Source organism: Suricata suricatta, chromosome 13, assembly GCF_006229205.1.
Source record: "Suricata suricatta isolate VVHF042 chromosome 13, meerkat_22Aug2017_6uvM2_HiC, whole genome shotgun sequence".
Taxonomy (NCBI): domain Eukaryota; kingdom Metazoa; phylum Chordata; class Mammalia; order Carnivora; family Herpestidae; genus Suricata; species Suricata suricatta.
Window position 1 is genome coordinate 66,067,502 of NC_043712.1, and position 12,484 is coordinate 66,079,985.

At 44.9% G+C, this 12,484-nt stretch overlaps 1 protein-coding gene across 3 annotated transcripts in view; it reads right to left on the reverse strand.

The window, feature by feature from the left end:
* The window catches only part of NTRK2 (neurotrophic receptor tyrosine kinase 2), a 337,321-nt gene that overhangs the window by 67,214 nt on the left and 257,623 nt on the right, over positions 1–12,484 (reverse strand). For all 3 annotated transcript variants that reach the window (XM_029919706.1, XM_029919707.1, XM_029919708.1), the window contains one exon: positions 3,964–4,136. In XM_029919706.1, the coding sequence (XP_029775566.1) occupies positions 3,964–4,136 (173 nt within the window). The remainder of the gene's footprint in view (positions 1–3,963; positions 4,137–12,484) is intronic.

Here is a 12,484-nt window from a genome sequence, read left to right on the forward strand (position 1 = left end):
CAGAGAAGACAGTTAGAGGTCAGTGCAGCAGGCCCCCTGTGCACAGAACCCCCTGCTCCAGCCTTACCCTCTGAAGGCTCCAGAAAGCCATGACTCCCCAGCACCTTCGGCACTCTGCTACCACGTGCAAGCTTCGGCACATTAAACCAGTGGTTTCCCTGCTTGCTTGTGGGTGTTTAGCAAGTCTCCTTGCAATGGGAGAAGCCTCTGCATGCTTTCTTAGAGCAGAAAGTCCTGCTGCAAGAGGGCAGGCGAGTCTTCTCACCAAGTTCTCAAGAGAAGCATAAATCAAGTTCACAGAGCAGACCTCTGCTTCACTCCTCAGGCTACCCTGCAGTTTTTGGAAATCAAAACATATTGACCTCTTTCTGAATAACATGCCTTAAAAAGGGAAGAGCACCATCCGCACCCTGATTGAGGAGAGGGAAGGCTCAGCGGGCTTCTAACAGGGGAGACTATTCACATTTCCTTTGTTTATTCTCCCCAAGTGCAGGTCATGGGGGGCACTCAGCGGCGCCTTCTGGCTCCAGAATGCCATAGCACTCTACTATCCTTCTGAATTTTATAAATAGCTTCCCCAAGAGGAAGTATTGCAGTGCTCTATGGGTTTTGCAGCCAGGTTCTGCGGGTCTGAATCTCAGCTCTCTGTCACTCAGTAGCATCATGACTCAGTTTTTTTGATCGTAAAATAGGAGTGATGGTAATCATAATTTATTAAGTGTATACAAGTTAAACCACTTAAAATGCTTAGAAAGCTCAATATTAGCTGTTATTGCTTGGGAAAGCCTGATCTATCTTCCTCTTGTTGGAAGGGAATTCTGGAGAGATTCCAACAGGCAAAACTGTCATCTCTTTGCCAGCAAGAACTATGTTTTGCCCCTCATTTCCCGGCCACCCTGGGAGAGGACTTGGCCATGTTGGTACTAAATGTATGGCTTTGGGATGAATAAAAAGAGTGAGAGGAAATTGTAGACATCTATCTTTATGGGGCAGTGCCAATGACACTTGGGGACATGTTCATGGCAGTTAAGGGGCTAGGCTCTCTTCCAGAAAGGGAGGACAGATTATAGTTCAGAGCACATTATTATGCCTGAGAACCTGATTCTTGGCATTAAAAACCTCTTGAAACCAGAGTTCAGCAGATTCTGAGATCAAGCAGAAGTGATTTCTAATAGCTCCATGCCCCGTGCAAGATGCCGAGGGAGAATCAGATGCCTTTTCCTTCTGGAGGCAGGAAGGAGAGCTAAGGAGAGGTTGGCTGAGCCAAAAGTGGAAGGATAAACACACACACACACACACACACACACACACACACATACACACACACACACTCACGCACACACCTGGTTACATACGCACACACCCATGTATATGCACACAGAGTGTGAGCTCACAGAAACATTTCATTGCATATAGATGAATAGGTCTGGTTCTATTATGCTATGGTTTTGGGAAAGCACCATCTTTAAATAGACCAGTAGCCTGGGAACCAGGGAAAAATACTTCTAGGAGCGCCTCATTTTCCTCCTTTCACATTAGATCTGAAAGACAATAGCTACCATCATCATCTCCTATCACCTACAAGAAAAACCTTGCAGGCACTGAGCAGTGCATCAGGATGATGGTCTCTGACCACTGAGAGTCAGCTACACATCCCTAATCTCACTGGTTTTCCATTCCCCACACATCATAAGCAAGGCAGAGAATGGGGACCCATCCCAGCAAAAGACCTAAACTGCACGTGTGTTCATGAGGCTAGAGATGGCATAAGTGATCCAGAAGGTATGAACCACATGATGGCATTTCTAAGCACAGCAGTACACGGCCCCCTCCACTGTTCTCACTGGGATGGACTTATGTAAACAGCACAGTTTCTGAATCTTCCAGGGGCCACATGAAGTGACTACCTGGTGCCCATTTCTGTGGAAAGTCCTTCTCAGGGCTCCCAGAAACTGGAGACAGGCCGAGAGGTCTAGGTCACCATACCCCAAGAAGTATAACATCCCCTGCATTGTGGATCCCTCAACCATGTGGAAGAGAGGAAGGATAGTGGGGACAACATCTACGGATTATCTACCATCACAATAGTCTCAATGCTAGTCTTCGATGTGGACATTATTGTACCCCTTTTACTGAAGCCAACGTTTTTCTCATTTGTCCTAAATTCTACTACCTACTGAGATATCATAGGCAGCACACTTGCTAATCTTTCAAAGATGAGGGGCAGCTACATTGGAAAGAAAACAGCATGTTAGAGCCAGAGATGATGCAGGGAGAATCAAACTCAGGTCAGGGGGCCTGGAGACACACCCAAGGGACACAGCAGCTGATGCAGACTAGGCAGGAGAACCCAGTCCTCTCAGCCCACACTAGTGGGAATCTTACTCTTTCCATTCATGCTCCTAAATTGGTGGGTTCCATTTGCTCCCCTGCTCAGTGCAAATCAAAGCATCACCTGGGTTCTTTCACTGAGGAGTATGTGGGTCGTTCATTTCTTCTGTCCCTTGGTAGATGTGGGATGAGAACGCTGACCAGGAGGCCTAGCAGGGTGACCACCGACTTCCTCTGTCTCACCCAGCATAGCTCCCCAGTGACTCCCCTCACAGAGGCTGGTTTACCAGTATGCATCATCACCAGTGGAATTCAAGCTTCTGCTGGTTGAAGACCTCCCATTTGCTTCTATGCTAACAGTTTTCTGTGCTTCTCCTAATGCGGTCCTCACATCTGCCCCGCGAGCTCCATATCACAACCTGAATAGCTAAGACCCTTGCCCAAGGTCCCTTAGCTAATAAATGCCAGAGAGGGGAGTCAACTCCTCATGATTTCAGAGTATCTTCACCTTTTCCCCTGAATTACGGGCACTCAACATTGTCTCTCACTTATTCGGTCTTGTGACCCCTCCCTGTCATAAGGTGGGGAACTTCCTAGGAAGCCTCTAGTAAACTAAAATCCAATTAGGTTAATGCCAGAAATCCAAGTGACATGGACTCTCTCATAACTCAGTGGCTCCCATAATAGTCAACATTTCCCCCTTCCTTGTCTTTCCTTCTTCTAATGACCCTGTTTGCTACAAAGCACCTCAAGTGAAGGCTGTCCATCTTTGGTGGGCCTCAGGGACACAGCAAGAGCTACAGCCTGTGTCTTCAGTGGCCCCATCCAATGTTTTTGACCTCCTTCCTTCCAGAGCTTTTGCTCTCTGGATTCTGTTCTTTTCTCTATATTCTCTGACCTACTGACCTCCTGGTTTTTCATTCCGTTGTCAGGATAGAATCTAAACACTCATCCTTCCAGTCTTGACTCCTCTTAGCTCCTTTTCCCCCTCTCATGTCTACTCCAGGCTCTCCAGTCCTGGATGACCAAGCTCACTGTTTCCTTAGCCCTGAAGGATGTTCCTCTCTTATCCAACTGGCAAACTCCTACAGATACTCTGGGGCCCACCTCAAATGCCCACTTCATTAACAAATGCTCAATAAACACAGGTGGATCTGAGTGGAATCCCTCACATCACATGCTGTATGTAGAGTTAGCTCATTAAGGCAAGAACATCGTAGGGCGCTTGGGTGGCTCAGTCGGTTGGGCATCCGACTTTGGCTCAGGTCATGATCTCACAGTCCGTGGGTTCGAGCCCTGGGTCGGGCTCTGTGCTGATAGCTCAGAGCCTGGAGCCTGCTTCTGATCCTGTGTCTCCCTCTCTCTCTGCCCTTCTCCCACTCACTCTCTGTTTCTGTCTCTCAAAATAAAATAAAGACAAAAAATTTTAAAAAAAGACAAGAACATTGCTGTGGCCTCAGTTTCTCTCTGTGGCACATGCTGGTGTTGTCACCAGGGCAGGCCATTCTAAAGAAAGTTCCAGGTGACCCTTGGCATTTCCCAACAACTCCCTGTCTTCACCCTCAGGGTGTCTGAACCATGAAGGCCGGCGCCCTCCACAAGCCCCCTCCCACCCCATCCCCCGCACCGCACCTGAGGAACTTGTTGAGATCCCCGTGCTTCATGTACTCGAAGACCATGATGAGCGGGTCACCCTCCACACAGACACCATAGAACTTGACAATATGCTCATGCTGGAGGTTGGTCAGCAGCTCCGCCTCACGGTGGAAGTCCTTGCGAGCATTGTCACTGGCGTCCTTCAGCGTCTGAGGACGAGGGGTAGACAGGGGAGAAAATCAACACACCTTAAACTGAGGACTTCGAAGAGAAGGTTGTGTTGAGAAGGAATTACTTCAGTGAGCCCTGAGGTTCTCAGATGGGAAGGAAATGCATCTCATTTACTATATAAAAGATTGGAAAATGGTCTAATACCTGAGGAAATAATGTTTATATTAATAACAGGAAAAGTCCCTTATGGGAATGGAAAGCTTTACAGTTTATGAAACACTCGTACAGATGTTTTCTCATTAAATAACAGACATGAGCTTCTTCACCCATTTTTCCCCTATTATTACCCAGTTATTACCACAGACCTCTCTTCCATGTTGGTACCTGTTACATTTTCAAGGATGCTATATGTGCTCACTTCTACTCACCTAATTTTTTAAACAAAACCTTCATATTATGGAAACATTTAGTAGACAGTAGAGAATACTGAACCGTTATGCACCCATCTTCCAGCCTTGACCATGATCACTGGGCCAGTGTTATTATGTAACCTTTCAGAAAGCCTTCACCACCCGTGCCCATGCATGCTGCCGGCCCAGGAAAAGCCCCTGTCTGGGGAGGTCCAAGCAGGCTGGTCACATTGCCAACATGAAGATGCCCAGGATCATGGCAGCCAGGCTCTGATGCCTTTAGTTCTCTTCTCAGACCACTCTGCCACCACAGTGTCATAGCAGGGCAAAGCTGGCATTTGTTGATGCCACACAGCTGTGCCCAAATCCTTGGCTGTGCCGGTCTCTGAGCCAGAGCTGTGATGGCATCAGGACAACACTGACCCGTATCCTGGCCTCAGGGGATTATGGGCAAACAGGGACATTAGCCACATTTATAATTCACTATAATTCACTATATCCTAAGTGAGCTCCCCTGCGTCTCTGTCCAGTTTGAACCCTTGACATACTTCTCTTGAAACCTGTGCTGCCACCTTAAGAAATACCTATAGCTGCCCAGATGCCATCAGGCCCTACCTTCCTGTCTCTGCATGTGTTCATTCCTCTACCTGGAGTCCTCACTCTGGCATGGGCACTGGTGTCCGAGGTTGGATAATACCTGCACAAAGATGTCCATGTCCCAACCCCCAGAATCCAGGAATATGTTGCTTTACATGACAAGAGTGACTTTGCAAATGTGATTGTCAAGGATCTTTTTTTAATGCCTACTTATTTATTTTGAGAGGGGAAGAGGTGCAGAGGGAGAGGGGCAGAGAGAGTAGAATCTCAAGCAGGCTTTGCGCTGTCAATGCAGAGCCTGACACGGGGCTCAATCTCATGACCATGAGGCCATGACCTGGGCCAAAACCAAGCATTAGATGCTTAACTGACTGAGCCACGCAGGGGCCCTAGGTTAAGGATCTTGATGTGGAGGGATTATTCAAGTAGGCTCAATGTCATTCCAAACAAGTGTTCCTGGGTGGGAAGGTGGGAGAGTCAGGAGAGAGATGTAAGGGTAGAAGCAGAGGTCAGACAGGACAGAAGGCACTACACTGCCGGCTTTGAGGGGAGATGAAGGGGCCACATGGGAAGGAATGCGGATGTCCTCTGAAAACTGGAAAAGGCCAGGAGACATTTTCTACCCTGGAGCCTCCAGAAAGAGCCAGCGCTGCTGACATCCTCCCTTTAGCTTTAGCAAAACTGATTCTGGACATCTGACCATCAGAACACCAAGAGAAATCATTTGTGTTGTTTTGCCACCCCTTCGTAGTAATTTGTGATAGCAGCTACAATTAAGGGACAAGGAGAAGGGGTAGCCAGAGGACTGGTAGAGATGGCACTTGAGTATGTTAACCCTTTTTCCAGAGACTTCCATCAGTCTTTCTCAGTGTCAGAGGGCAAATGTGCACATGAGCAGTCACTCAGGAACAGCATGAACGCACTGTCACCTGTCAGATGTGTACCGAGGGCAAGCCTACACATGGTGTCAGGATCAAAGAGCACTGCTGGGCCCCTGATGGTCATGTTGTGGGGTACCGCTCATTGCTGCCTTGACTCTGCTCTCCTGGGTGGAGATACACCTGACCTGGGCACCTTCTAGACCTCGGAATGTGTCACAAGTTGAGCTCCTGAGGATAGAAGTTAGCAGCCAAGATATTCGGTGAGTCACACTCCTGGGATTAGCCCCTGCTGGGAGGGACTGGGCCCCAGGGGAGTAGACCTGTGATGCTGTCTCCACAGGACTCCACATGGCCTATGGGATGACCCTTCAGAACTGTCCCGAGTTCAGCCAAGGGGCTAGGCTTTTGTAGCTTCATATCAGTCAGCCATCAGATGGAGGCCACTGGGAAGGGAGTGTGACCTTAGTGGAATTTCTGAGCCCCCACAGGCTGCTGGTGGCTGAGGACTGTCTGCTGGGACCTTCCTAACAAGCGAGGGAGCACTGCCTTCATTCCCGAAGCGGGTCAGGAGGCTCGTCATCGAGTCTGCCACACAATGGTGTTGCAGTATGTAATTTACCATGCCCAGGGCTGCTCTCCACCCAGGAGGGCACTAGCGAATATGCAGGGCCTGCTTCACATCAGCGACAAGGGAACATTAAGATGACAAAGGCAGCAGCAAGATCTCAGTCTTTTCTGCTACAGTCTGTATAGGATCTAGTGTTTTCATGAACTGTCTTTAGCAGGATTTGAAGCTTTCCTCCTACTGATGACCTGACCCAAGGAGAGAGAAATTATACCTAAGGTTTTCATTAAGTTAGAGGAAATTATCTCTTATGCCAAAGTCTGGAGGTACTGACTGAAAAAAGGGCCTGGTGCTGGGTTCCCCCATTCTCACGTTAGTATGTGGTTTTCCAAGAAGCATCCCTGAAGAGCACCTGCTTTGAAAAGTGAGCTGGTTTGAGCAGCAAGTACTGAGAGAGGCCATAAAACTTTGGTAGGGCTGTTGCCACGGAAACAGCACATTTTTTCATTTAATAACAAAACGAACACTGGCTGAAAGCCTGAGTTTTGGGGCTCTGCTTCCTCGAAGCTCCAGAAGTTGGGCTTGTCCCCATCCAAACTAAGCTCCTATCCCTGTTGCCCTGGGTGGAGTGAAGTGCTTATCTTCATAAGTTGTTTAGGTTTGTTTTATATGTGGGGCTGGTTTTTAGCTGTTTTTTAATCCAACCAGTGTTTTGTTCTGCTGACCTTTTAGGTAGAAAAAAAATCAGTCAGGGCAAGAAGATGGACATGGACGACATGGACGTTGTCCTCACCTGCGAGCAAAATACACACCTGGGAACGTTTCTTGCACTTGGACTTGCATTATGGTTTTGGGTATGTGTCTGTCTCCATGATTTCCATTGACAGCAGATTCCAATGTTGGGCAAATAAAAGAACCCTGGACCCACTAGTTCTGAGCAAACTAGAGATGCGAGAGCACTGGAAAGGACTCAAAAGTGGCCGTTCATCTGGAAAAGTGGCGAGTGGGCCTGGGTACGTGTGGGAAAGCAGAGAAGAATGTAAGGATGAGGAGGAGACTTCCCAAGGCCCTCTCTCCTGGAGGGCTGGCCCCAAGTGGTTGTGCTTTGCTTCCGGCCAAAAGACAGATCGTCAACAGACACCTGGGTGGCTCAGTCTATTGGGTGTCCAACTCTTGATTTTGGCTCAGGTCATGATCTCATGGTTTGTGGGGTCAGGCTTCACAACAGGCTCTGCACTGGCAGTGCGAAGCCTGCATGGGATTCTCTCTATCTCTCCTGCCCCTCCCCTGCTTGCTTTCTCTCTCTCTCTCATTCAAAATAAAGAAAGATTAAAAATAAAATCCACAGAAGACAGATCCTCACAATAATCAGACTCAAAAAGAAGGCAGTCTAGCTTAGAATAAAAATATCTGGATTCAAATTCTGACTCTTCTGGGTCTCTCTGAATTCTGATCTTCTCCTCCGTGGAGTGAGGGTAACAAATAATCTATTTCTCATGGTAACCAGGAAAACTGAGTAAGGTAGTGTCCTCGCAGGGTGCCTGGTAGAGAGTGATGTTTGAAATCAAAACCACAACTAGGCCTGCATTTGATTTGTTCGTATGAGGACATGGGGAGGCCAAAGCTGCATGGGTAAGGTATAGAGATGGCCCAATATGAGAACAGCAGTGTCCCTGGGGCTGCCACCATTTCCCTCTAAAAGCTCTTTGAAGCCTGTGATATCTTCTCAGAGATCAAGTCTCCTTATTCAGAGGCTGCCCTGTGTCACTGAGATAACTGATTTCTAGCGCCTGAGCCTGTCTTTAACAGTGAACTAGAGAAGACTACATTAGGCCATTATCACAAGGCATGGACAAATTCTTCATGTAATCTCTCTTCTCAAGTTTTAACTATGTAGTGTTTATTCAGGAATGCTAGATCGTGGGTGTGTGTGTCTGTGTCTGGGCGTATGTGTTTGTGTGTGTGAGAGAGAGACAGAGACAGAGAGAGAGCGAGCGAGAGAGAAAGAATCAGGCAGTGGGGTAGAGGGTGGCAGATGTGAGACAAAACAGGATTTTCATTTGTGGGGGGCGGGGCACCAAACTAAAAGAGCTAATGAGCATCTCACATTTCCATTTCCCCAAGGCAATACACTATGGAAAGAGACTGTGCTCTTTGTGTAATGTCAGAAGCTGTACTTCAGTAAAATTTTTGGATTTAAGAAAGATTTCACTATTCGTGGGGTGAAAGCATCCCACAAACCTAGCTTCATCCTATGTGCCCATCCATTTTTGCATGTTGGGTCCCTTTTCTAAATTATGATTCAATCCTATTTTAAGAGATTCAGAAAATATGGCAGTAACAAGTTGGGCAAAATCATCTTCTGAATTTGGCACTCGGAGGGCAGAATTTTTCTTAGGGTGGAAACATAGCCAGACAGCAATCAGAAGCTGGAAAAATCCTGCTATCAACCCTATTTATAAAAATCATCTCTGTTTTAGTACCATGGCTGATTGTCATTTTACTCAATTAAGGGAGGCTTGGCTGGTTCCCCGAGCCCTTGGCAATGGACATGAGGTGGCAGCTTCCCTCACTGACAATTCCCTCCACTTAAGTTTTATCTTGACAGGCATATTTGCCCCATCATTGAGCATTGCTATTTTCTTACTCCTGGTGTCTGCTTTGTAGCTTCATTTCTTCTTATTCCTGACACTTCAACGTTACCATCCTGACTGAAGATGGTGTCAAGGCAGAGGTCTCATCCAGCTACAGCGAGTTACTGCCTTGAGCACACACTGATTCAGAGTTGGAAGAACTGAGCAACATGCAATAAACTTCAGCACAGAACTGAGAAACTAGCGAAGGCAAAATGGAAGTAAGGGGAAGAAAAACGAAAGGAAAATTAGCATTCATCTCAAATGCGTCCATGAAATATTAAGGCTAACTAACAGGAAGCTCGGAGGAGAGGCGAGAAACCTTATTTGAAATCTTTGGTGTGATTGGATGTGGTAGGATATGACAAATGATCATTACATTTCAAAGAACAGGTGGCTTAGGAGATGCAAGTTTGTGTCCTTGTTTTAAACATTGAGCTCATATTCTTCTCCTATAATTTTTAACATCATGGAAACAAAGTTATGGTGAAGTATAAAAAAAGATTATTGTGAGAAGACTTCATTATGCCCAATGCCTAACATCATCCTTAAAATACGGCGGACAGGGAGTAAACTCCCATTTGAAACAACGAAGATGCAGGAGAATGCCTGTCAACAAGCCTCAGTTCTCCTGGGTCAGGATAATTGACTGGGTCAAGATCTGTTGGTAATGGAGACTGTTGGCTCTTCTGATACCCCTTAGACCTGTACTATTCAATATGGTAGCCAACAACCACACGTGGCTGGTGGTCATTTGAACTTTGGCTAATCCAAATTGAGATGTGCTGAAAGTACAAAATATACAACAGATTTTAAAAACTTGCAGTGAATACAAAAATCTCACTAATATTTTTATATTAACAGTATGTCAAAATGGTATTTTAGATATGTTGAGTTAAATAAAATATATGAATACAGTTAGTTTCATCTGTTTCTTTTTACTTTTTGATGAGCATACAAGAAAATTTTAAAATGCAAATGTGACTTGCATTTGGGGCTCACAATATACTTCTGTTAGACAGCACTGTTCCATAAAATCCATCTCAATGGACTATTAACGGGTCAACCTGCCTCTTGTAACTATTAGAAAACAACAGTAAACTGGGAAATAGAATTAAGGTAGACACCTTTCTTATAAGGTTCTTACAGGCAACAATTCACTGAGTATTTAGAGCTGTAGTCACGATATTACATGATTCTTCTAACTTATAGGGTCTTTTCTACAAAAAGGTAGAGGAAGTTTTTATCAAATTCTTACAAAAGTGAATTTTGGAAGACCATATTTTAATAAATTAAGAGATAGTAAGAGCTTGGTAGAAATAAGATCTTAAAAATTATGAAGAGTGCAGGGCACCTGGGAGACTTGGTTGCTTAAGTGTCCAGCACTTAATTTTGGCTCAGGTCATGATCTCACAGTTTGTGAGATCAAACCCCATGTTGGGCTCTGTCTTGACAGTGTGTGGAGCCTGCTTGGAATACTCTCTCTGCCTCTCTCTCTGCCCCTTTTCTTCTCGTGCTCTCTCTCTTTATAAACAAACAAACTAAAAAAAAAAAAAAAAAAGCTAAGCAAAGTGCAATAGGTGGCTCGCCTACATTAGAACAAATGTAAAAACTAATTAAAGGATTATATGAAAATGAAATTGATCACACTGGGTGCTCACTATGTACTAGAAACGAACACTCTGTGTATATCAATTCAATCATATGTAACTGGCCTTTGCAACAACTTTAATTATGTACCAAGTGACAGCTTCAAATACAAGATTCATAGCCAGGGTGTTGATTGCTGCTATCTTTATTTTCACAGCCATGCTAACTCTTATGGTTCAGAATCTAACAAGCCGACCATCCAATGGGAAACACAAGGCCAAGTCCTAATTCATACACTTTAAAATGGTTACAATAATTTGGGTACTGAAATTGATGGTTTATGCGTATATATCACATCAAGTTGCATATTACAAACGCTAAGTCTTTGGAAGACATCTAACTAATTCATAGCAACAGTCATATTAGAGAAATATTGACTCAAAAGAATGAATCAGAAGTTGTCCTCCCGTATGGGCAACCACAATATATTTACCAGCTTTAAATACAATTAAAAATCAGAGCCAATTTCACTAAAGTTGCTAATGGAACGTGTAGACCATGACTCAATGGACAGTTGGGTTATCATGTTAAAGTCAATTATAAAGTGGGGCAGCTACAGAAAGACACAGATTCCAGAGATGCAGAAGTGTGAGATGAAGCCTCCAGCTATGTTGAATACTAGATGAGTCCTCATTCCAGTAAAATGCACTGTTTTGGGCTTAGCATGTCTGAGAGGATGAGGGTAAATTGTAGATAAGCCAGAAAATAGAGTTAACAAGACAACTTAAACAGACAAAAAACAGATCTCCTGTCAAAGGTTAAAAGTTGAAGTTACTGGTAAGGGAATATTGATGGAGTAACTTAATCACCGGGGCCCTGACTCAAGTACAGAAAAGATCCTCACCAGGCAAATGTTGTGTTGCCCTCCATCCTATAACATATGGGAGTGCACACATCTCACACACACACACATCACACATACACATGTGCACACACCCACACACACACACACACAAGGAAAGAATGGCCTTACACTAAAGTACAATAAAAATCTATTAAACAATGTCTGGACCATAAATACGATGAAACCATTTAGTAAGCCACCATTAAAAGTTCTATAATTTCTATTCCTAGAGACTCGTAAAGATGGAGTTGATAACACTTTCTGCAACGTTATGTCCCGTTAAGGCATACAAACCCTTTTTATAGGGCAGCACTGACAGATGTTCTCTTAAATATACTAATCTTGTCATCTTCCATTTCCATGTCATGGGAACAAGTATTCTGTGTGCCAGTGTAAATGGAGCAGTAGGGAGGAAGCACAGGAAGAGGGAGGAATGGGAGGGAAACCTCATGATTTATCAAGATGTGAGGACTGATATGGTGACTGCCACAACAAAAACAAAAACAAAACTAAGATGAAAGAAAGAAAGAAAGAAAGAGAGAGAGAGAGAGAGAGAGAGAGAAAGAAAGAAAGAAAGAAAGAAAGAAAGAAAGAAAGAAAGAAAGAAAGAAAGAAAGAGAAAGAAAGAAGGAAGGAAGGAAGGAAGGAAGGAAGGAAGGAAGGAAGGAAGGAAGGAAGGAAATAGCCACCTGTCTCAGAGATAAATGTGCCTGGGTAGAGCACTTGAATTGATGAACTCTTGATGCCCTTTATTGTCTGTGAATCATTTCACTCTCCTAGAATGGGAGAGAATGAGCTTTCCTTTT